The following is a 25151-nucleotide window of genomic DNA, read 5'->3' on the forward strand; positions in this document are numbered from 1 at the left end:
ATCCTGAGGAAAATGGACCTCAAAGCCTGAAAGTGCAGACCAGAACAACAAGGCTTGGAGGTAAGTGTGAATTCGGAGACAGAGTTTTTCTGGAAGACACAGCCCTCTTCTAGCTACTCCAAACTAGCTAAACAAGCTCATGTTAGTGGGGTGCCATCAAGGTGGTTTACTCTAGTTCTCTCTACTGACCAGACTGACATCGGATAAAGTAACTAAGTCATGCTAAGAGCCCAGATTTGCCTGGCAGAGGACAGGAGGGTAAGTGGCCGATATAGTTAATGTATCTTCTAGCTTATTACTCAATGTCTGGGTGTTTACTGGAAGTGAAATAGCTCATGCTAGACTGATTCTACTATGCTGAAGAGGAAGGAGTGTGTCTTAGGGTTTTTATTGCTATGAAGAGACACCATGACCACAGCAGCTCTTATAAAGAAAACATTTAATTGGGGTGGCTTGCTTACAGAGAGATTCAGTCCATTATCATCATGGCAGGGAGCATGGTGACATGTAGGCAGACATACTGCTGGCTCATCTTGACCAGAAATCAACAGGAAATGATCTCAGCATGACACTGAGGGAAAGCTTGAACAAAAGAGACCTCAAAGTCCACCCTCAACTTGACCCACTTCCTCCAACAAGGCCATACCTCCTAATAGTGCCGCTCTTTGGGGGTCATTCTCTTTCAAACACCACAGACTGAAGCTTCCCTTCAGTGGTTACACATCCTGGCCTAACAAGAGCAGTTGTCTACACCGATCTGTTGATTTATTTGTTTTGAGAAACTGGACAAGGAATATGATGTGAGAAGTCCAAAGAACACCAAATGTCTTCACTTTCGAAAAATAGAAAAATAAAATTTGCAAGGCATGGTCCTGTAAGTTTAATATCCAAGTCTGTTATTAGATGGATGATGAATGAGAATTTACACAAAGCAAGGGTGTCCAGTGTTAGGTAGAGCAAAAATAGAGTAAGAAGCCGGGCAGTGGTGGCACACGCCTTTAATCCCAGCACTCAGGAGGCAGAGCCAGGTGCATCTCTGTGAGTTCGAGGCCAGCATGGGCTACCAAGTGAGTTCCAGGAAAGGTGCAAAGCTACACAGAGAAACCCTGTCTCAAAAAAAAAAAAAAAATAGAGTAAGAAATATCATCTTAAATTCATTTGCTTTATTGAATCCAACTATTTATTTTGTTTTATGTTTACTAGACTAATAGACCAGGAAATGACTTTTAATATGTCTTCAGGAAAGCAATTTTCAAGGTTCACATACAATCTTTGGGAACAAGGTGGGTGTATTAGTTACTTTCTCCTCGCTGTGCCAAAATACCAGATATGGATAACTTACAAGAAGAAGGATTAATGTTGACTCTGTGCTACTTAGTTTGAACTTTCAACTTGACACAGCCTAGAAACAGCTGGGAAGAGAATCTCAATTGAGAAAGTATCAAGACAAGGCTGACCTGTGGACGTGCCTGTTGGGGGGCTGTCTTGATTGTTAACTGATGTAGGAAGACAGTCCACATTATAGTTGGCACCATTCCCTAGGCAGGAGGTCCTGAAAAGGATATTAAAAGGTAAAGCTAGCTGAGAGCAAGCAAGCAAATAAGCAGGTGAGCATGTCTACATTTCATTTCTCACTGCTCTTGATAGTGAATGTAATGTGACTAGCTCTTTCAGGTTCTTACCTATGAATTTTCTTCTGTGATGAGCTGCAACCAGGAATTATGAGCTAAATAAACCCTTTCTCCTCTATATTGCATTTGCTTTTGGTTGGGTATTTTATCACAGCAACTGAAGTGAAACTAGACTAAGCTCACAGCCCACTATGGTGGGGAAGTCATGGCAGCAGAAGTAACTGTGGCTGTGATTTATACCTCCTCGTATCTTAAATGAATAAGAAACAGAGAAAGGGAAATACTAGATGTTTGTCCTTTCCCCCTATACAGTCAGCCTCTGGCCCTAGCCCATGGTATGGCTCTACCACATTCAGGGCAAGCATTCCCCCTTAGCTTAATCCTCCTAGGTACATTCAAATGTGTGCCTCACTAATCCCTAGGCCTTTCTTAATCTAATCAATTTGATAACCAAAAACATTTCAATGGGCAAATATAGAGTGGCTAGTTGATCTTGGGGTAACTAGATGGATGATATAGATACAAACTGAGAGAAGGAACACAGAAAAGAAGTCTGGGAAACAGGACACAACTATTTTTAATTTGAGACAATTTATAGAATTTATCCATGAAGATAGCCAAGAATCAGTTTCTACTTTCAATGCGTGCTGCCCTGGGTTTCCTACCAGGAGTTGAAGGTAAGACCATCTTGTTGAAGACACCATGCCACTTTAGACACAAGACCTAGGAGAATCATACTGGCTATAACCAGAAGCCTCCTCCCTGAGAATTGGCTTTCAGGATGCTAGAAGGTTATATATTCACACTATGAAAAGAGAAAAGTAAGCAATAGTCCTACCAGCTATGACACCTATAAACCACAGCAATGACCAGAATGACAAGGTATTTCCAAAGATGAAAAGTGGTAATTTATGTCTAGGCAGTAACCAACAGCTGTCTAACGGACCAAAGGCCACTCAATAGCAGGGAATTCATGTCTGGTTCTATAAACCTGCCCAACTACTCATGTCTGGTCAGTCCGTGGAACCTCGAGGAGAACGTACTACTGGCACTTTCCTAAACCAGTGTAATCTCTAACTGCATTTTCAGCACTTATTTTTATACCCATAGATAAGTGCAGCTCTTGACCCTCATCAAAGAAAATTCTTTTTGCAGATAATTACAGAAACCCACAATGGATCATAAAGCAGAGAACTCCTAACCATGGGGTAGTCAACGTACTTGATACATATATAACAAACCACTACACCTACAGCTCATGGGCCACTAAAGAAGAAGGGTGGAAAGATTAGAAGAGCCACAGAACCACATTTGCTGTGGGATTGGGTTATCTGTGTATGCCAAAGAATCTGCACCCATGAACTCAAAACAATGTGGTTCCCTAAACAACACCTGAAAATAGAAAAAAATAAAAATAAAAAGCCGTGACAAGATAACATGGAAGAAGGAAATCTCACAAGGCTCCACCATAGGTGAAGAGCTACTGAGAATCAGTGTCTGCTGACAGTGGGAGAAAGTCTTCCCCTCTAGGTGGCTTTCCAATACCAAGTGCACGGTCTTAAAAACACATACACATGAACGTCACTAAATGGAATCAGTAGGTTGTATTTATATATTCATTCATATATGTGTGTGTATGTGTGTGAGTGTGTGTGTATAACAGTATAACAGTAATAATTAAAGAAAAAGAGATCATAAATTTGAGAATAAATTTTCAAATAGGGGAGTTGAAGAAATATAGAAGGAAATTATGCAAATACAGTACCTATATGTGAAATTTAAATTAGTTGATTAATTACAAAAGAACTACATGTAGCTGGAATAGCATAAAAATCGTTACAAGAGTAGAGATAGGATCTAAAATTTGATTGTGGTATTGAAGACATATTTGTTTGTTCATGTGTCTATTTACTTAGGGTGTAAGGTGAAAGCTGTGGCCATAGTCCTGAGGATACCTGGTGAATACAGAACACAGGTGTACCCCATCTGTCCTCATGCTCTTATTCTGCTGGCACGTTAGAGGTTCAGTGATGTCTAATTCTCCTTTCTTGTTGCTGTGATAAAACACTCTGACAAAGGCAATTGAAGGGAGAAAGGGCTTATTTTAACCCAGTTGAAGGTACAGTCCATCATGGTGAGAAAATTAAGGCATCACAGGCTTAGAGGACCTGCTCAAGTCATATCCACAATCAGATAGATGCATGCTGCTGTTCAGCTCACTGTCTCCACTATTGTTTTCCAGGATCCCAGCCAGGTAACAGTACACAATGGGCAAGTCTTCCAGCCTCCACTAATGCAATCAAGATAACCCACACAGACATGGCCAGAGGCCTCTTTTCCAGATGATTCTAGATTCATTCATTTTGACAATTATGCTAATCACAGCTACTTTTCTCCCACCATTGCAGTTACATAATTATAACTATCTTATAATTATCTCTAGGTATATATTGCTTCTACTCCCAGATATACCGAGGACAACTATTTTCCTTTGTATAACAGGTAAAGGGATAGATGACAGAAATGGAGAAAAAAAGAAGAATAGAGTAAGGATAAACTATTTGAAAAAGGATCAAGGTGTGTTTTCTTTTTCTAAACCAGAATTCTGATCAATACAAGCTACCTCCCCCAAGAAGTTGGCCCCTAAAGCTAACATAAACATCAGCTTCATGAACAGGTCTCTAAAGTGTAAGACTACACCTCACTCTATTGTGTTATAGCTAGTGAAATCATATCTGAAACCCAGTGCTGCTTCGTAAACATCACACTTTCCAAGGTTGTTTTTTTTTTTTTTTTTTTGGTTTTTCGAGACAGGGTTTCTCTGTGTAGCTTTGCGCCTTTCCTGGAACTCGCTTTGGAGACCAGGCTGGCCTCGAACTCACAGAGATGCACCTGGCTCTGCCTCCCGAGTGCTGGGATTAAAGGCGTGCGCCACCACCGCCCGGCCCAAGGTTGTTTTTAACCATGGTGGACGCCTGCTCCTCCACTGTATGATGGTGCCCTTTTCGGTGGGGCCGTCTAGGTTTCTGCAGCTCCGTTAACATGGAGTCTTACATGATCTCTCTAGGGTTGACCATGTCTCAGAAGCTGTGGATTTGTCCACAGCATTGTTCATTATTTTATTTTTGTTGTTTAAGGTGTTTCTTTTGTGGGATGGTTATTTTTGTTTTGTTTCACTTTCTTAGAAATAACCAGACTTGTGTTGAGAGTAGGAAATGAATTAAAGGTCCTGGAAGCCAGTTGCTTTTCTAGCCAGGTGAAAAGAAACTATAGAAAGGTATTGTCGCCAAGCAGAGACAGTTGCAAGGGTTGAAAACGTAAAGAAAGCATCCTGAAGTCACTACTTGAGTCACATGAGTCTTTGCTGAGCAGAGACAAAGAATGCACGTCCATACAACCTAAAGCTTTATAAATTCCAGTTGGGCAAATCATGTCTCAATTTTTTAAAGGCAGTGTAAACTACCATTCTATTAAAAATGCTACAGACTCCTTTACATACATAATTATTTGAGCTAGGCTGAGGGATTTGACAAGAGAAAATTGGTAACATGTTGTATCAAGAAGTTCAATGTCACAATGAAAACCATTAGTTTGTACAATTAATATACACAGGAGGAGGAGAAAGGGAAAATGGAGCAAGAAAAGAGGTATGTTTGGTCCAGGAGACATAAGTACCAGTTTAATATTGAAAAACGTGTGAAAATCATAGTGGTCTGAATCAAGTAAGCTGCCACTCAAATGCTGGTACTTGAAGTCCCTGGAGATTTCAAGTATATCCTCAGCAGGTTCTGTGCTGTTACTATTGTTCGTAACTGGAATGCCCCCAAGGTCAAAGCAGGAAAGGCTCGGTCTCTAGCAGCATGCTATTGGAAGGTGATGAGAACTTTAAATGGTGAGATCTAGTGAGGCTTTGAGTCATTTTGAGGCGTGCCCTTGACATTTCAGTGACTACATCATCTGCCTTCTACTCTTCCTCTTCTTTCTTTTGCTCCTCAACTGCTAAAAGGCGAACAGCTTGCTTCACCACACACCGCCACCATGCCTGCACACTGCCATAGCTGAAACTTGAAAGTGGACTCTCACCATCTCTGGTGTGCTATTTCTGCTTCATGCTTGAAGTTTAAGATGTGCACTTTCAGCTTACTACTCCTGTAATATACCTGCCTGCCGCCATGCTTCCCCTCCCTGATGGTGATGGATTTTTATCCTTCTGGAACAGTAAGCCCAAACAAACCCTTTCTTTTGTAAATTGCCTTAGTCATGGTGCTTTATCACAGTGATAGAAAAGTAAGTGATGCAAAATTTGGTAGAAAAGAATGGGCTATTTCTGTGACAGGCCTGACCATGCTGGTTTTTAGAGGATTGTAGAAGGCTTCAGTAGTTGTACTAGAAAAACAGCTAAATCTGTAGGAGCCTGGGAGATAGCACCAAGAGCACTGCAGATTGCAGAGGCCTTGCTCAGCAGACTTCAGAAAGGAGCAATACTGGTAGCTGGGCTAGAGACCTACCATTCCTATGATATTTTGGTAACAAATGTGGCTGCTTTCTGCCCATGTCCTAAGAATTTGTCTGAGGCTGTTTACAAGCAACTGACTAACTTCTTGGGTGGAGTTTTCAGGACAGCCTGATAATGGCTCTGTTGTGTGGTTATTAGCAATCACTCTTGTGTAGGTCTACAATGGTACAGAAAAAAAATACAAAACATCTGGAGAGAAAAAGGACACCACAAGCTCAATGGCTCAGCCAAGGCTACACTAGAAGAGAGGCTACAGTTAAGGAGATTAGTGTCACTAAGAAGAGGACTGATCTGCATTGGAATAAAATGTGTTCTCAGGGCACGATCCTACCCACCAAGCTTCCAACTTACAAAAGAGCATTTTCTGCTCCTGGAAGGCAGCTGTGATCAACAGCTAGCTCGTGGTAATGTGGTTCAAGGAGCCAGGTCCATGTCGAGCTGGTAAGTCATCCTGATATTGTCATCCATGTGGTGCTTGCTTTGATGTTTAGAAAGATAAGGGATCATAGGATCCTTTCCATGGTTTCAGGGAGCCACTGTATCGATGCACTGAGTGGCAAGGGAGTCACTAGCTGAAGGCCATGAGAAGCAAGAGCCATGATAGGCCACTGAGTGAAGCTGTGAAAGTGAAACCTGGTTGTGCTACAGATCCCAAGAGGGGAAAATTCCAGAACCACTAGATACGTGCTAAGACAAACTGCAGGCAGGAAGTGGAACAAGCCCCGGAGAAAGGCATGTTACAGGCAGCAAAGCTGGAGGACCAACTCCATCCAAGCACTTTGACTTACAGCTAGACAACTGTAAGTGGAAAACAGATTGTGCCTAGAGCAACTATGACATTTCAAATGGTATCCTCAGAAAGGATATTTCACTTCAGTGTCAGTATAAAATTTTTTTAATTATAGATGTATGTATATACATATATGGAATTCATGCACATACTTTATTTTCTAAAAATAAAAATTAAAAAATGACAACTGTTTGAGTACAACTTTCCTTGGTTCAGAAATTTAACATTACTTGTTTCAGTTCAAAAATAAAATAAAGCCCCAAAATATTAATTAACCAATTCTAACTGAACTGAAACTGATTAGTGGTTTTCTTCAAAACGTTTTTTCTTTTTCCTTAAAAATGGTTTAGGATTTCTCAAACATGTCTTAATCTTATCAATTTTCCAGTCTTCTGAAACTAACAAAGAGCCTACAAAGCTTTCAAAGATTATAATTTAAATTGAAATGCTAAAGAAATAAAGATGTCTTCATCAAACACATCCCCTCAAAGCTCCAGGAATTCTGTGGAAGAGGAGGGAGCCACAGGTGATGGATGAGGACACAATGTCTTCCAGATACAGCAGAACATACAAATTCACAGAGACCATGTCAGCATGCTCAAGACCTGCACAGGTTCAAGCAAAATGGGTCCCAGCACTGGGGTCGGGGGTGGACATGGGGTCCCAGCACTGTAGTCAGGGGTGGACATGGGGTCCCAGCACTGGGGTCGGGGGTAGACATGGGGTCCCACTCAGGTCTCAGCACTGTGATTGGGGGTGAACATGGGGTCCCACTTGGATCCCAGCACTAGGGTCGGGGTGGACATGGGGTCCCACTCAGATCCCAGGACTAGAGTCAGGGGTGGACATGGGGTCCCAGCACTGGGGTTGGGGGTAGACATGGGGTCCCACTCAGGTCTCAGCACTGTGATTGGGGGTGAACATGGGGTCCCACTTGGATCCCAGCACTAGGGTCGGGGTGGACATGGGGTCTCACTCAGATCCCAGCACTGGAGTCAGGGGTAGACATGGGGCCCCAGCACTGGGGTGAGGGGTGGGCATGAGGTCCTACTCGGGTCCCAGCATTGGGGTCAGGGGGTGGGATATGGGGGTCCCACTTGGATCCCAGCACTGGGGTCGGGGATGGACATGGGGTACCACTCAGGTCCCAGCACTGGGGTCGGGGGTGGGCATGAGGTCCTACTCGGGTCCCAGCACTGGGGTCAGGGGGTGGGATATGGGGTCCCACCCCAATCAAGAAGCTGTCTGTACTTGATGCCTGCTAGCAAAGGGAGAACCAGTTTTCTCTAATAAAGTGTCACTAGGTATATCAACCACACTAGAGGGTATAGGACAGTCCCCACGTCTAGAAGTTGAACAATACAAAACAAACTCCTCTTTTTTCTTTTTAATGCAAGCTTTAACTTTTGTTTTGTTTGGGCATGTTTTGTATTACTGGATTTTTGTTTGTTTGATTTGATTTTTCATTTTTGTAGATTTTTGTTTGTTTTGATTTTGTAAGAGAGAGAAAAAGCATAAATAGTCTGGGAAGGAGGGTGGGAAAAATGGAGGAGAAGATGGGGGAAGAGAAAACAGAGCCAAAAATGTATTCTATAAAATTTTTTAAATATTAACAAAAAGGGAAATAGATGGCTCAGAAGTTAAAAACAGTTGCTGTTCTTCAGAGGACTGAAGTTGAGTGTCCAGCATCCATGTCAAGTGACTTACAACCATCTGTAACTACAGCTTCATGGGATCTGATGTCCTCCTCTGGCTTCTGCAAGTATCTGCACACACATGCACATACACACATAGATACACAGAGACATATATATTTAAAGACATAAAGACTTCTGTTTATATATTAAACATTTTGACTTCATAAAATCTCATATATGAAATGTATTTTGCATAAATATTGGATATAAGTAAATATATGTGCATATATATATACATATATATATATATATATGAATGCCAAAATCAGATGAAATATGAACTGTGCAGACTTTACAGCCTAGTTAATTTACCCTAAATGTGTGGGATTTCAGCTCTTTAACAATGCTGATGATGAAAATGCCCATGGACATTTTGTACAACTGTACATGTATTCTAAGCAATATAGCACCTTTTTTTCTTCCCTTTCTGAATAGTGAAGTCTTTGAAGTTGAAAAAAAAAACAGGAATATAAACAACAGCAGCAACATGAAGATTTGCCTTTCATGATTTTGATCATTGACAGGACGTAACAAACAGGACTGCCTTCATGGCATATAAGACAGAGGATTCCATCCACTCTGCTAGGCAGGAGTGGGTATCACATCACCAGGATTCCCACCAAGTGCTGCAGTCATGCTTTCTGTTTGCTTAGCTTACCCACTCCCACCTCCTCACAGCCAAGTGATGTCTCCTAACAAAATACATCAAAGTGAGTGCATAAACCCGTCCTCTGTGCCAACTGTAGAGGGTTCCAGCGAAGCTTGTAGATATTTATAAATATCTTTTTCTCTATATTTAAGAAGGTAGGAGCAACAGACACTCTGCTCTTTACTGGATGATGGCAGTAGTAATATACATGTGACATATTTTTACCCTTGAGATGCAAAAGTACTTCAGAGATAAACAAATACTTTTTTGAACTCAGCTGGCCTCTATTGGAAGGTTATAATGTTCTCCAATTCATGTGCACTGAAAGGAAACCACTTACTGAAAATACACAGGTAAAGTCCTTAGTAGGATAAAACCTCTAAGCCTGGTTAGGGTCCTAGTATGTGGATTTGAAATTTTCATGATTAAAAAATTCAAGATTTGAAATAATTATAGGACTTTGATACTGGTTAACTTAAATATATTTAATACATGTCTCTGTGAGTGTGTGTGTGTGTGTGTGTGTGTGTGTGTGTGTGTGTGTGTGTGTGCATATGCAAACATGTTTGCTTCTGTTTTACATTGTTTCATCTTTTTGTGTGTCTCCATGACTCAGTTCCAATATTATTTTTTAAAATCACTACAGTCTATTTGGTAGCTTTCAAAATCATGAGGAAGACTTAAGATTTAAAATACAAATGACATTTAAAAACAGCATGACCAGGAACTTTAAGAGACTCATCTACTCACAAACTCTTGATTCCCTTCATTACCCTGTAAAAGTCCCTAACCTTTGAAAGTCTTGGTTTTCTTCATTAGCAAACAGAATGGTGGAGGTTATATCCAAAATTCCCTTCAGTCATCATACTATAAAATATGTAAGAAAAGCCAACAAAACAGCAACCAGAGTCCCCACAACACTGTCACTGTTTTTTATACCTCTAGCACTGAGGTTCTCAGACTTCCTTATGCAGTGACCAGTTAATACAGGTCCACATGTTGTGGTGAACCCAACCATAAACTTATTTCATTGCTATTTCATAACTATTTTTTGCTGTTGTTATGAATCACAATATAAAGATCTGATATGCAGGATATCTGATATCCAACCCCTCTGGGGATCACGACCCACAAGTTGAGAACCATTGCTCTAGCAAATGGTAGCTTATATGAGGAAATGTTTAGAATTTATATTATCTGGCTAGTTCTAGGCAAACAGCTACAACAAATGATAATATCTGAGAATGTGTAGCTCCTTATTAGAATATTAGAGTTAGAATAATTTTAATTTAGTAACACCTATGAGGAAAAAGGGTTTCACAATCAAACTAACCAGCTAAAGAATATTTGTAAGAGAAATTCATGTACTTGGGAAATAACTCACTGTGATAGTTAAAGTTTATTATTTTTAAACCAAGTAATGGGAAATTGAAATAGCATCCAATTAACAGACATGAGTTGTTTAGATTTTCTATTTCTTCTTGTGTCAATTTTATCATACTTTTTCCTTACAAAATTTAATTCCTGTCTCTTAGTTGAATGTATTTGTCATAAAATGTTGTACACACTGCCTTATTTTCCTTTTCATGTAGAATGATGCCCTTTCTTTCATCTCTGATGTCATTAATTTGTATCTTCTCTCTTTTTGAAAAATAAAATGTGACAGGAGCTTATACATTTCATTCATCTTTTCAAAGAACTAACTTGTGTATTTGTTAACTGCTTTATTATTAATCTTAAATTTCATATTTTCTGTTTGATTTTTATAATGCACATTGCTTATTTTTTTGCTTTGTTTTTTTACAAAGAATGTGTTTTCTGTAGCTGTTGGATATGGTCTTATATATATCTCCACTGGTCAAATTAATTGATGGTTTGTCTTTAAATCTAGAATTTTCTTCATTATTTTAATAACTTTCCTTTCTACATTGGAGAGGCCTGACTTTATGAACATCTTCTTATACATAAAATTTGCCTTAAAATACACTAATCTACTATCCCAATATCCAGAATATTTCTTTGAATATTTTTATTTTTAAATATATGTATAAGGAAGGGATTGTACACATGTGAGCTGTTACCCACTAGCTAGAAGATGACATCAGATCCCCTGGAGCCAGAGTTACAGGCAGTTGTGATCCATCTGATGTAGGTGTTAGGAACTGAACCAATATTCTCTCAAGAGCAGTACATGATCATGATGACCACCAAGCAATCTCTCAGCTCTGATTCTCTCCTTTTAATATAACCAATTAAGCCAACTAAAAATTAATGGTGCAAATTGTTGCTTTTGACTGGACCCCATGGTTTGTGCTGCATGTGTACAGGTCATGGGCCAGTGAGGTATTTGAGAAGAGTTTGTATTCAGATGCAGAACTCCTCCTTTGAACTCTTTTCCTTTGTAGGATTCCATAATCAGTTTCCATTTACTCCCTGACCCCAGGTTCTCCAATAATGCTAATAAATGAATATGAATGTACCCTGTATGTATGTATATATGTATGTATGTATATATATATATATATATATATATATATATATATATATATATATATATATATATATATATATATATATATAAACACATCTGAAATCTTACCTTTCCAGAAAATTTGCCCTGCAAGCAAAAGGACCTGATTTCAAATCCTCAGCACACATATAAAAGTCACACACCAGCATTGTGGCACAGAAACAGGTGAGAGCTCCCTGGCCAGCCAGTCTAGCTAAAACAGTGAGGTTCTGGTTCAATGTGAAGCCATGTGTCAAAATAATAAGTTGATTAGCAATAGAGTCACCCAACATTCTACTGTGGCCTCAGCATACATACATATAGATTCACATACTCACATGCATGTAACATATACATTTGAGTTCTTAACAACCTATGTTTCCGTATACTTCAGTATTAAAGTCAGTAGGTATATTGTCAACAACAAAAATAAACACATTGATTTATCTTTTTTTTCTGTTGTTTAAAAGATCTACCTTTTGCTTGGCTTCTGGTCTGTCTTTGTAGGTAGTTCTTTCTTCTTATGGGATTTCTGAAAAGAGTTAAGCAGCATTATTTGTTATAGCCAGAACCTGGAAACAACCTAGATGCCCTTCAACTGAAGAATGGATAAAGAAAATGTGGTACATATACACAATGCAGTACTACACAGCAGAGAAAAACAATGACATCATGAGGTTTGTAGGCAAAGGAATGAACTAGAACATATCATCCTGAGTGAGGTAGCCTAGACTCAGAAAGACAAACATGGTATGTATTCACTCATAAGTGGATACCAGATGTAAAGCAAAAGATAACCAGACTGCAACTCACAGCTTCAGGGAGGCTATCTAGTAAAGAGGACGCTTGGAAAGACATAGGGATTGCCCAAAGACAGGGCAGTGGATGAGATCTACATGAGCAAACTGGGGTTGGGAGGGGGTAATGGAGGGCAAGGGTCAAGGGAAAGAGAGTTTAGGGGAGCAGGAGGTCCTAGCTGGATCAGGAACAGAGTGGGAGAACAAGAAAAGAGATACCATAATAAATGAAGACACTATGGGAATAGGAAGAAGCAGAGTGCTAGAGAAGTCCCCAGGAATCCACAAAGATGACTCCACCATAGACTACTGGAAATGTTTGAGTGGGTGCCTGAGCTGACCTACACTGGTTATCGGATGGCTGAATACCCTAACTATCATGATAGAACTCTCATCCAGTGACTGATGGAAGCAGATGCACAGATCCACGGCCAAGTCCCAGGCAGAGCTCCAAAAGTCCAATCAATGAGAAAGAGGAGGGATTATATGAGCAAGAGATATCAAGACCATGACTGGAAAAAGTACAGAGACAACTAGCCAGACTAGTGGAAATGCATGGTACTGAACTAGACCCTCTGGATAAGTGAAACAGTTACTTAGCTTGAACTGTTTAGGGGGCCCCCAGGCAGTGAGACCGGGACCTGTCCTTAGTGCATGAGCTGGCTTTTTGGAACCTAGTTTGAGACACTTTGCTCAGCCTTGGTGCAGGGAGGAGGGGCTTGGACCTGCCCCAATTGAATGTACCAGGCTCTGCTGATTCCCCAGGGGAGACCTTGCCTTGGAGGAGTTGGGAATGGGGGGGTAGGTTGGGGGGAAGGCTGGGGGTGGGAGGAGGGAGGACAGAGGAATCTGAGGTTGATATGTAAAATGAATAGAAAATCTCTTAATAAACAAATAAATAAATAAATAATAAATAAAAGAAAATAACTTGACTACCTACAAAATTTTGTGTTCTGATATATTTTCAAGTGGAGAATAAATCTTTATAATATTGGTATATATTTATATTCATAATATATATCATAAACCAAAATATCCATATGAATGTGTAGGTATGCTCAGATTGCTAAATCTTCTTCAGTATCTTTTTGCACCCAGATATATAACTCCTATTAATAATTCTAGTGAGCAAGTGTTTTTATAAATTTTTTATAGATAAGAATTTATTTGGCTGTGCCTTACAAAAGAACTGATGTAACATCTTACAAAGTAACACCATCTATGAAAAATAAAAATAACTTTAAATTAGGTTAGTGGGAAAATATAAGTAGAAGGAGGCTGTGGACTATTTCCTGATATTACTTGGTGTGTCTATCAGAATTGGTTATCAGATTCCTAGCTGTCAAAGATTTATAGACTAAAATACACTCTCCTCAACTGAAGCCCCAATACCCAGTGTGTTTGTGTTTTTAGCAAAGTGTAGCTAGAGTTTTCCTGCCTGGCCCACAGTCAGGACAAATCTCTCTCACCTTCCAGTCCCACAGCCGCTCAGACCCAACCAAGTAAACACAGAGACTTACATTGGTTACAAACTGTATGGCTGTGGCAGGCTTCTTGCTAACTGTTCTTACAGCTTAAATTAATCCATTTCTATAAATCTATACCTTGCCATGTGGCTCGTGGCTTACCGGCATCTTCACATGCTGTTTTTTTATCATGGCGGCTGGCAGTGTGTCTCTCTCAGCCTTCTACTTCCCAGCTTTATTCTCCTCCTTGTCCCGCCTATACTTCCTGCCTGGCCACTGGCCAATCAGTGATTTATTTATTGACCAATCAGCAACACACTTGACATACAGACCATCCCTCAGCAGCAAAGGCTTCTAAAGAAGAGTGAGGTGAGGCCCTGCAACAGGACTGATGACCTCCTAAGGAGAGGAAGAGACACCAGAATATGATCCTCTGATGGCAGAAGGTCAAAGAGGCAAAGACTCTCAAACTAAGAGAAAGAAATCCTCTTGCTGGTATCCTAAGCTTGGACTTTCAGCCTCCAGAATTATGAGATAATTAATTCTCCTGGTTAAGTCATATACATTGTTGTGTTCTGTGACTACAACCCTAAAAGACTAATGTAAAAACACCCAGGAAAACAGTCCAGTAAGACTTATATTCAGTGAGAAATGTCTTCCATATGTCATTCAAAACAAGCTTGCATCATTCTCAATGATTTCACAACCATGTTTAATATGGAGTTTTCTTATACATTCCTTTAATATTAATCCATGACAAGAGTAGATAGCTCCAAATAACTGGCCATTGCCTCTCTGATCAATGTGAGCCAAAGGTGAAGCTGATCCATTTCATCCACTTTATAATCTTCCATGATGATCACTTTGTACAAAATACCTTTTGAAAAAAATAGGGATGAGGAATTTGAAGTCATTCTGATAACAGAATGAAAAAAAAATGGTGCATGGGTGGTCGCTGTTGTCTCTGCCAGATTTGATGAAGTCAGTTAATGGAAGTTTTTGTGGTATGTGATAATATGGCATATGCATATCACCTGGAAAATGTGTCTTTTTTCTTCACATTTACTGAACCAAAACATATCATATAAATTCTCAGAAAATACAGAAGGCAACATAAAGATGAAATGTAAAGATGTTGCATTTGTGCTGCAAAAATGCTCAGTTTTAAGACCTAGGGTGTTTGTTTAAAATCATAGCTGTTACTTACAAAGCTGAGCTGCATTTTGTAATACATTTCTCTCAGATGCAGTCTTAGTTGTATATGTTCATGCTCTCTCATGGCATTCATTTCTAAGAACTAAGATGCTTTTTTTTTGTACAGTTACATTAGAAAACAAGAACCTTGAAAACAGATTGATACTTTCAGAATCTCTGGATCACACATTCTTTTTCAAAGTAAACAACTTCTCCAAAAATAATAGTATAATTTTTAAATTCATGTACAACACTTAAGTGATATTAACCACAAATCTAGGGTTTTCACTGTTGCCTTCAGGATGCCCCAAGACAGGTATTCATGGCTACAAAGCTACTAATGGTTCATAAAACTTAAGTTTTAGTCTTTGTGTTCCATGTTTTTACAGGAACTGTTTTTGGCTTGGGATACCCTGTCCTTAGGTGAGGGTACTACTTATACTGATATCATGTTCTTCTTGGTCAGACTAACCAAATTGCAAGTTCTCCATAACCGAGCGTCTGATGTGAGGACCCCCTCTGGGACGCTTTCTCGATCTTGCCCTTTCCTCTTCTGCAGACTCACTGGAGTCACTTCCTCCATTGGTGCCCTTTTCCTCCTTCCTAACCTAGCTAGAAAAGATTTGGGGTTTGTTTTGGTTTTCCTATGCATTTGTTGTTTGCTGTGGTTTGTTTTTGCAAATGGGATGCAGTTTTTGTTTCCAAGGGTTCTCCCCTAAGCTTTAGTCTTCCACAGACTTCTACGCTGCCTTGATATTTCAACTCCATTTTCACTTGAAATGCTTCTTCTTTGCACAGCTGCCTCCTGCTTCTTCCAACCTCCCTAAGTTCCTTCTTTCTGCCTAGAAACAGCTTTTCTGTTCTGAAACATTTGGCTGAAGAATGTATAAGCTACTAATAAAACTCTCCTGACACAATTTTCAAATTTTTTGTAACAACCTGAGTAGATTTATTTCACATCACTTCCCAGACTCATTCCCCACATATTCTCTCAAATATCAGAATTAACTGGGTACTCACTTCTGGAATTTACACAATATTATTACACCTCAGGCTTCTTTTTAGAAAAACGGCTGTCTAACCCATCAATCCCCATCCTCTTTCTAAATTTGTTTTTTTCCCCTTTCTGACAGATCCTCATAGTATAATAATTAAACTCTTACACTGATTAACTATAGAACTTCTCGAGCCTTTCATTTTGAATGTTACTGCTAGACAGATTGCTATTTCACTCTACTGCCATGAATTTCTGAAATATATTTGCTATAAAAAGGTACTCTATAACTGACATGCTACTCCCTAGAAACCCCAAATGTGATTAAAGGGGTATTCTCTATGTCATAAGGAATTCTTGTAGTTTTAAACAGTCATGTGTCCCTGATAGAGTACATAAAAAACATGATATATAAACATATCATTCAAGGTAAAATGATCAGTCTTCAAAGAGGCAACTGTAAAAGGAGATTATTTCTAGTACATACATGTGATGTTAGAAGTTACACATCAAAACATGTGAAATCAACTGAGAAGCTTTCCTGCCAGGCTAGACTATTACAGCAGTGTTTCTTCTGTGGAAGTCAGCCATGCCCCTAGCACTGTGAGGAGCAGTGAGCTACAGTTCTCGAGCCACAACTGCTTCCAATCTGAGAAATAACTTGAACAGGAAGAAATGCCAAGTATTGGCACACATGCAGAATCAAAAGTCACCAAATGTATTTTGGGGCATTTTTATATGTCATTCTCTTTGCATTCTTGAACTTAAGAGTGTCCCAGCACATAGAGGGCCCCAGATAGAGAAAATAGTTAAGATCTCCTGGGTAAACTGGGGGGTGGGGAGAAGAGAAGGGATAGGGAGATGGGAACAAGTGGTACAGAGATGGTTGAGTGGAGAGAGGGATGGAGAGGGAGAGCAATGAAAGAGATATCTTGGTAGAGGGAACCATTAAGGATTAAGGAAGAAACCTGGTGCTAGGGAAATCCCCAGGAATCCACAAGGATGACACCAACTAAGACTCCTAGCAATAATGGAGAGGGTGCCTGAACTTACCTTTCCCTATTATTAGATTAGTGACTACCCCAATTGTCATCATAGAACCTACATCCAGTAAATGATGGGAGCAGATGCAGTGATCCACAACCAAGACTGGGCTGAGCTCCTAGACTTCATTGAAGAGAAGAAGGAGGGATCAAAGAGCAAGTGAGGTCAAGATCATGATGGAGCAAACCACAGAGACAGCTGACCCAAGCTGCTGGGCGCTCATGGACTCTGGTCTGTCAGCTGGGGAACATGCATGGGACTGAACTAGGCCTTCTAAATGTAGGTGACAGTTATGTGGCTAGATCTGTTTGAGGAGCGCTCGGCAGTGGTTCCCGGACTTATCCCCAGTGCATGAAATGGCTTTTAGGAACACATTCCCTAGGGTGGGACACCTTGCTTAGCCTTGACACAGTGGGGAGGGGCTTGGTCCTGCCTCAACTTAGTATGCCAAACTTTGTTGCCTCCCCAAGGGAGGCCTTACCCTCTCTGAGGAGTGGATGGGGAGTGGGATTGCAGGAGGTGGGGGTGGCAGAAGGGGAGGGAGGGGGATTGGTATGTAAAATGAAGAAAAGAAAAAAAATTTATAAATAAATAAGTGTGTCCCAGAATGAACACAAACAACAGAAGAGCTTTGAAAGCATACAGGCATCTTCAGCAGGCTGTAGTACTCAAGCTCATATGTTGCCACAGAAAATCTGCTCAGAGAACTAATCCAGCATCCATACAAAAGGTGGTCTGAGTTGAGGCATTTCCTTTTTGTATCTTTCCAGAAAAGCAGAATTGCCAGAGATAACAGGAGTCATTTGTCTTTCAGAACAGGGGAAATTATACAAGATGACTCAGCAAAGCATCGCTTTCACCTCTCTAAAGAACAAAACTATAGGAATTTACCCTTTACATGGGTATTTTTGCTTGTTTATTTTTCCATTCTGGAGACTGAGCCTAGGGTTTTCACTCTACCCCCGAGCTACAGCTTGCTAGCACAGGTTTTAAACACAGCACTTAGGTACAAAGGCCAAAGGGAGAAAGAGAGGTGACTGCTTCCCAACTAAGGCCTTCTGAAGCACTTAGTTATTTGTAAACAGGTAAGGGGACTGCCAGTTCTAGAAACGTGTATGTGATAACAAATCTTAGCACCATACAAAAATAATTCTAAAAACATAAAACTGAATTATATTTTTAATGTATGACTGAGCTGATAGAAAAAACAGAATTTCATTCTAGCTAAAGGCAACAAAACGGTGATTTATGAGTTTGGAGCCTGTCTCTCTGGAAGCTTGTGAGAGTTAATTTTGATTGTAAACCTGATTGAATCGAGAAATGCCTGGAAGAATAAAAAGGTATATTTCTGAGTCTGTCTTTGATGGGCTTCAGGGACCAGAGATGATATGATTGTAAAGGTTCTGACCTAATGAATGGAGCTGGTTCCTTGATGGATTCATAATTTGATGGTATCAGTGAAACAGTAAAAGGTAGGAGGAGAATGTGACCTTTTTGGAAGACATAGGTCACTGAATACATCCCTGCAGCTATACCCTAACTTGGTCCTTTCTTGGTTCTCTGCCAATCCATGATGTGAACTACTGTGCTCTACCATACCTTCCCTGCCAAAAGAGATGGAACCCTCTGAATCTGTGAGTCAAAATAAAGTCTTCCCCCCTAAAGTTGCTTCTAACAAGTCTAACTTTCTAAAGTAAGAAAAGTAACTAATACAGACATCCTGGGGCCACTCCTGGTGCTCTAGTCCCTAGAGTCTTGTCTTCCTCTTTTGTTTCTAGTCTCTTTTAAATTTTTTAAAACCTTAAGTTAATTTGTTACTCTTGATTTTTCTAAACTGTAGTTATTTTTAACTGATACATAAAACATAAGAACAGCATATATCTGTGCAATGCTACATGATGATTCAACACTTGGATGTACTATTTAATCTTTAAGTAAGAGAAAATGTGTCTATTTCCTCACACATCTTTCAGTATTTTAGTGTATAATACTCAAAATCCTTTCTCCTAGCTTCTTGAAATATACAGTTTATTATCATCACCTACCAGCATACTGTACACTAGTAACGTACCAGAATGCTATTCTAGCACCTACTGATCAACCTCTCCAGATCATTGGCTCATTTATTGATTGGCAGATTTGTTCCCCTGTTTAATTCTGCAGCCCTTTACATATTATAGATATTAATATTAACCTCTGGCCTGAGGTCTTGCTGGAAAAGATTTTCCCCTATTCTGTAGGCTGTTGATTTGTTTAGTGGTTTCTTTGCTGTACAGAAGGTTTTTAATTTCATGCAATCCCATCTGTCGATTCTGTTTCCTTTCCTATTGTGATTTATTCAGAAATTTGTTGACCATAGCTATGTCCTAAAGTTTTTCCCCTATGTTTTCCTTTAGCAGTTTCAGTGATGCCAATTTTAAATTAAGGTGTGGGATCCAGTTTGAAATTGATTTTCGTACAGGGTGAAGCTGCTGTGAACTGGATATTCTTCCTGGTTTATTTCTCAGCAAGTTTGTTGCTGTACATAAAAGCAACTGATGTTTGTATGTTAATTTTGCATCTTGATTATTATTGGAAGTATTTATCAGAGCCAAGGGCTTTGGGTAGGCCCCCAGGGGATTTTTTGGTACAGTATGCTATCATCTGCAAAAAAGGAATAGCTTTAGCCTTCCTTTCTAACCTAAGTTTAATTCATGACAATAAGTCAGAACATCATGAAAAGAACAGTGATAGAGTTCGTGTTAAATTTTAAATTGATCTGTATTAAGTAATTTTATTTTTTCCATCTTTACTTCATTTAGAAGTCTCCAGGACTTAGCCACACTGGAATTTCAAACTGGAAATCATATGGACTTGGCAAAGGATACCCTAGCTTATTTGCTATTACTTTGGTGGACACTGATAGGAAATAATCTGGAAGAGGGCTCTTTTAATTTTAACATGCTTGTAAATTACCATGGCTTTGATTCCAAGACAAAGACATACTTACCTGTATGGATACATCATCTTCTTGACTCTGTCCTGAATAATCCATGAATGAAAACTCTACTATATCAAAGCAACTAGCATATTTTCCAAGCAAACTTTGATACTCACTATAATTATATTTCCTTATCTAATAATGTGGATTGATACATTTGATGAGAGATGACCCCACTCACCAACTTTCAAAAGAAAATACACTCCTATGCTACCTCATAACTAAATCATAATAGAATAGTACATTTCAGTGTCTGTCAGAAAGCTCAGTCTGTGTGCATCACCACTGTCTCAAAATCTCACAAAACTAACATCACAGAAAATCTTTTAAAATGTGTCTCCAACACCAAAATGCTGATAAATCTCTACATATATTCTACTTCAAAAAATCTGGGTTTGGGATTGGAGAGTCTATATTTCTAATAAATTTCTATATGCTAACAGTGCTGGGGACACATGGACCACACAGAGAGTAGAAGGGCTGAGAAGGATATTTTTACTCTTTAAGATATCCTAAAATGTATTTATTTACAGAGAAGCAGCAGAAAGATGACTACAGGGTGACATGCTGCTTTGAGAGCATCTCCACCATGTTCCGTGCCCCCAGTCTTTCTACCACATCAGTGTTTTCACCAAAGTGTGCTCTTCCTTTATGATAAGACCATAAAAGTTCTGTGAGCACATGATCCAGTGTGCTCCATCACAGGACCTTCCGCATCAGTTGTACCATGACTTCTGGTCTGCTCTCATTTCATGGAGTCACTTGAATGAATGACCAACAATAAAATCATCTCTTATTTGATGACAAAATATGCATGAGCACAGCTAAATTTCTGGTACATTTACCATCTATCAAATTGTGAATCTTAATGAACTATTAATTCTGATATCTTTACTTACATATGTCATACTAGATATTTTTATCCGCCATGCTAAATTCTCTACAAAAGGACTTACATCCTTTAACAAATTAATGATATTAACAACAGCTATCACTCATCACGTCCTTACTGCAATCTAGCTACAGTACTCTCTGGTGTTTCACGTATGATTGCCTTTTCTACTTGGTTATTCATTTGTTTTTCTTTTCTGATTTTTGTTTCTGAACTGAAGCAGTGAATATCTTCAAAAATCTAAAACCAAAACTTCTTTAAATGTGGACTCAACAATATATAAGAAAGTAAAATATAAAATAGAGCAGGGTACACCAATTTCTTCTTCTAAGAAACAAGAAATACCCACTGAAACTTAATCCTAAGTAGTGTGTGCCACATTCCATTAAAATGCTGTATTAATTTAAAAAAAATTGTCTTAATTGAGTTCCATTTATAAATGAAATACTGCTGCTGTTGATTTCCAACAGGAAATAGAACACATTCTTATGAAAGATATTTATGAAGTATTTTTGAAAGAAAATAAGGTTATAAAGTATTATAATAAACACATCCTTTATTTTTGGCTCACTTGAATTTTCTTCAAAATATATGCTTTGAAAGCCTAGTGTACAAAATTATCTTAACATATGATAAAAAGCAAGTGTCAAAGGCTTTAAAAACATTGACAAATATATGATAATAAGTGTAGGAACAAGCATGAAACAAAGCCTTAAACTAATTTGAAGTTAAAAGTTATCTTTCATGCCATGCGTGGTGGTACACGCCTTTAATCCCAGCACTTGGGAAGCAGAGCCAGGCGGATCTCTGAGTTCAAGGTTAGTCTGGTCTACAGAGTGAGTTCCGGGACAGCCAGGGCTACACAGAGAAATCCTGTCTTGAAAAACAACAAAAGTTCTCCTTCATGACTGACGGAAGAGTAACACCAGAGTCCGTGAGACTGAGTCCCGTACCTAAGCGCTGCTTTCTTTCCACACCACTCGGCTGTTGACCGTAACAAACCGACTGGAGTCCCTGTGCCCAGCTACCCTCACTGTTGCCTGTTCTGTGCGATTAGGATTTTCTAAGACTCAAGATTTGGAAACTGTGCTCCTGGGTCAGATGTGAGAGTTCCAGCAGCATGCCCCATGGTAAGCCCCAGACACTCTAATGATAACTAGATGATGTCAGAAAACGGGACACGTGGCCGAGAGAGGACCACCCGACGAAAGGAGAATGCTCGCGGACTCCACAGAAGAGGGATGCAAGTCCACTTCCGATGTCAAACACGCAGGAGCGTTTGCGGTTTTTTAGCCAGTATGGAAAAAAGATGTTTTCAGCAAAATATTTGTGACATCCTTACACCAGTTTTTCCTCCCATTTTCTTCTTCCTGGTAATAGTGTCATAGCTGTGCTTTTCAATGTGTATGCATACACGTGTTTGTCTGTGTATATAAGTGTGTCTGTGTATATGTTTATGTGTATATGTGCAGATGTGAGTACATGTGTATATATGTAGAAGTTTGTGAACATGTGTGTATGTGTGTGTGTATGTATACATGCTTTTTATATGTGTGTATATGTATGTGTAAGTGTGCAGGCATGTGTGTATTTATGCAGGGAGTATATGTGCATATATGTTTGCATGTGTGCATATGTGTGCACTGTGCATATGTATGTGGGAGTTACATATATAATGCATGTGTACATGTGTATATATGTAGGGAGTATACATGTATATGTGTGTGCATGTGTACATGTACATATATATATGTATGTGATGTGAGGGTTATGTATATGTATTTGTATATATTCACGTATGCATATGTGTACAGGTATGTATAAATGCAGAGGAATATCTGTGTGTGTATATGCAGGGGTATATATGTGCATATATGTGTACATGAGTGTTACATATGTGGAGTGTGTCATTTTATCCATCCTCCATCAACTCCTTTTACCACTCTTACCATAAACAAGCAAACATTTTCTCATCTAACGTCTGAAAAGCTCAGAAAGCCAACACATTTTGTCATCACATGTGAGAACAAAGCAAGTCATCTGACTTCTGGTGTCTTACTTGATCTGCTCCAGCCACCCCAGACCAGTGTGCTGGTCCTGCCCCCCGCCCCAGCTAAGAGTGTCTTCATACATGCTGCAAACATGAACACAACTGACTCAGATTTTCTGAGCCACTTACTTTCGTACCCTTCTAAAACTAAAATTTTCTGAATTCCTGAACATTTTTGGTCTGAAGTTGTTAGATGCCAGCTTACGTGTATCTGCATGACTACTGAAAGCCACACTTAGCACTACCGCTGCTGTTTGTGCTACAAACCTCAGCTCTTTTATAGTTCCAATCACTCTATCATCTCAGGAGCCTGCAGGCACATGACTGAAGAAAGGTCTTTCCCTAATCCGTCCATTGTTTACTGAATATACAACTTTTTAAATATTGTTTTCCTGACCACCATAAAAAGTAAATCATAACCATTTAAATCAACACACAGCTCATTGCCATAAATCAAAAGCCTGCAGCTTTCACTCTGGCCACCAGCACTTTATCTGCTCACTATTACTACTGAAGTTTTCATTCATATTCAACATCCATGTCTGGTGCATTTTGTTTGATGAAAACAAGCTAATTAGTGCTAAACCTTCCCTAGTTCATAAATTTATTCCTAAGAACATTAAAAGGAAGTCAAGTGAGACATGCTCAGTAACAGATGTTTGCCTTTTTTGGCTGCCTTTTTACAGTTTGTTCTCTTTCATTACTTTTTAAGAAATTTAGTTAATGTTCCTTTACTGCAGAACAAGTGTACCTAGCTTCCCAGGAGGTAGGGGAAGGCGGGGATTCCCCAGGGAATGCACAGCCTGTTCCTTTCATTCACCTAATAAATGTTCTCTGTACACAGCTTCCAATGTCTTCATCCCAATGCTGGAAACAACCACATTCTAGCTTATCAACACAACAATAATAATGGCATAATTTGACTGGCAGCCACATAAGTAGAAACACTGCCAATGTCATTACTAACACCCAGGAGCCTCATGCTCCTCAAATGTCTTTCCCACCTGAGGGCATTTCAGAACAACAGGCCAATTATTACTGAGAAATCTAGTTAGATGATTAGTTTCCACAGAAAATAAACTGGTGTGGAATGACTACAGAAAGTGAAATACCAATGATCTTTTATAATAAAAAAGTAAAAATCGTATACTAAGATTACTTTTTGGTTGGGTGTTCAGCTCACTCCTGTAATATCATAAAGAATCTCAATTTACTAGATCAGGCTACCCTGCAAGTCAGGCTGGCCTAAAACTCAGCAAGCCTTTCTCTTAAGCCTACCAATTTCTGGTATTACATGCCCACTGGTACACAGTGGCATGAATGTTGTAGGAGTAACCAGCCACATGTTTTTATTGGATTTCAGGCCTAGTCCATGAGATGGAACCCATGCCTGACATGGTCAATGAGGCCAAGAACCTGAGGATAGAAAGGTCATGGATCCTAAGGGAAAACCTATTACTATTATTATGCTAAGTAGACACAGAGGTTAAATGACTTCATATGACATATTGCTATACCCATAGATGCTGTGGGATGGTCTGTATGTCAAATGTGTTTCTCTGATTGGTCAATAAATAAAACACTGATTGGCCAGTAGCCAGGCAGGAAGTATAGGCGGGACTAACAGAGAGGAGAACTGAGAAAACAGGAAGGTGGGAGGAGACACTGCCAGCCGCCGCCATGACAAGCAGCATATGAAGATGCCGGTAAGCCACAAGCCACGTGGCAAGGTATAGATTTATAGAAATGGATTGATTTAAGATACAAGAACAGTTAGCAAGAAGCCTGCCATGGCCATACAGTTTGGAAGCAGTATAAGTCTCTGTGTTTACTTGGTTGGGTCTGAGCGGCTGTGGGACTGGCAGGTGACAGAGATTTATCCTGACTGTGGGCCAGGCAGGAAAACTCTAGCTACACATAGATATGTGCCTTGCTCAACCCT

The 25151-nt window shown here is 39.5% G+C and overlaps 1 protein-coding gene across 1 annotated transcript in view; it reads right to left on the bottom strand.

Annotated features, from left to right (window-relative positions):
• Iqcm (IQ motif containing M) overlaps positions 1 to 25151 on the bottom strand; it is a 353128-nt gene that overhangs the window by 213931 nt on the left and 114046 nt on the right. Inside the window, exon 7 of the mRNA XM_052728865.1 lies at positions 12269 to 12324. Within this exon, the coding sequence (XP_052584825.1) occupies positions 12269 to 12324 (56 nt within the window). The remainder of the gene's footprint in view (positions 1 to 12268; positions 12325 to 25151) is intronic.

Source organism: Peromyscus californicus, unplaced genomic scaffold, assembly GCF_007827085.1.
Source record: "Peromyscus californicus insignis strain IS unplaced genomic scaffold, ASM782708v3 Scaffold_8__1_contigs__length_139910024, whole genome shotgun sequence".
Classification (NCBI taxonomy): domain Eukaryota; kingdom Metazoa; phylum Chordata; class Mammalia; order Rodentia; family Cricetidae; genus Peromyscus; species Peromyscus californicus.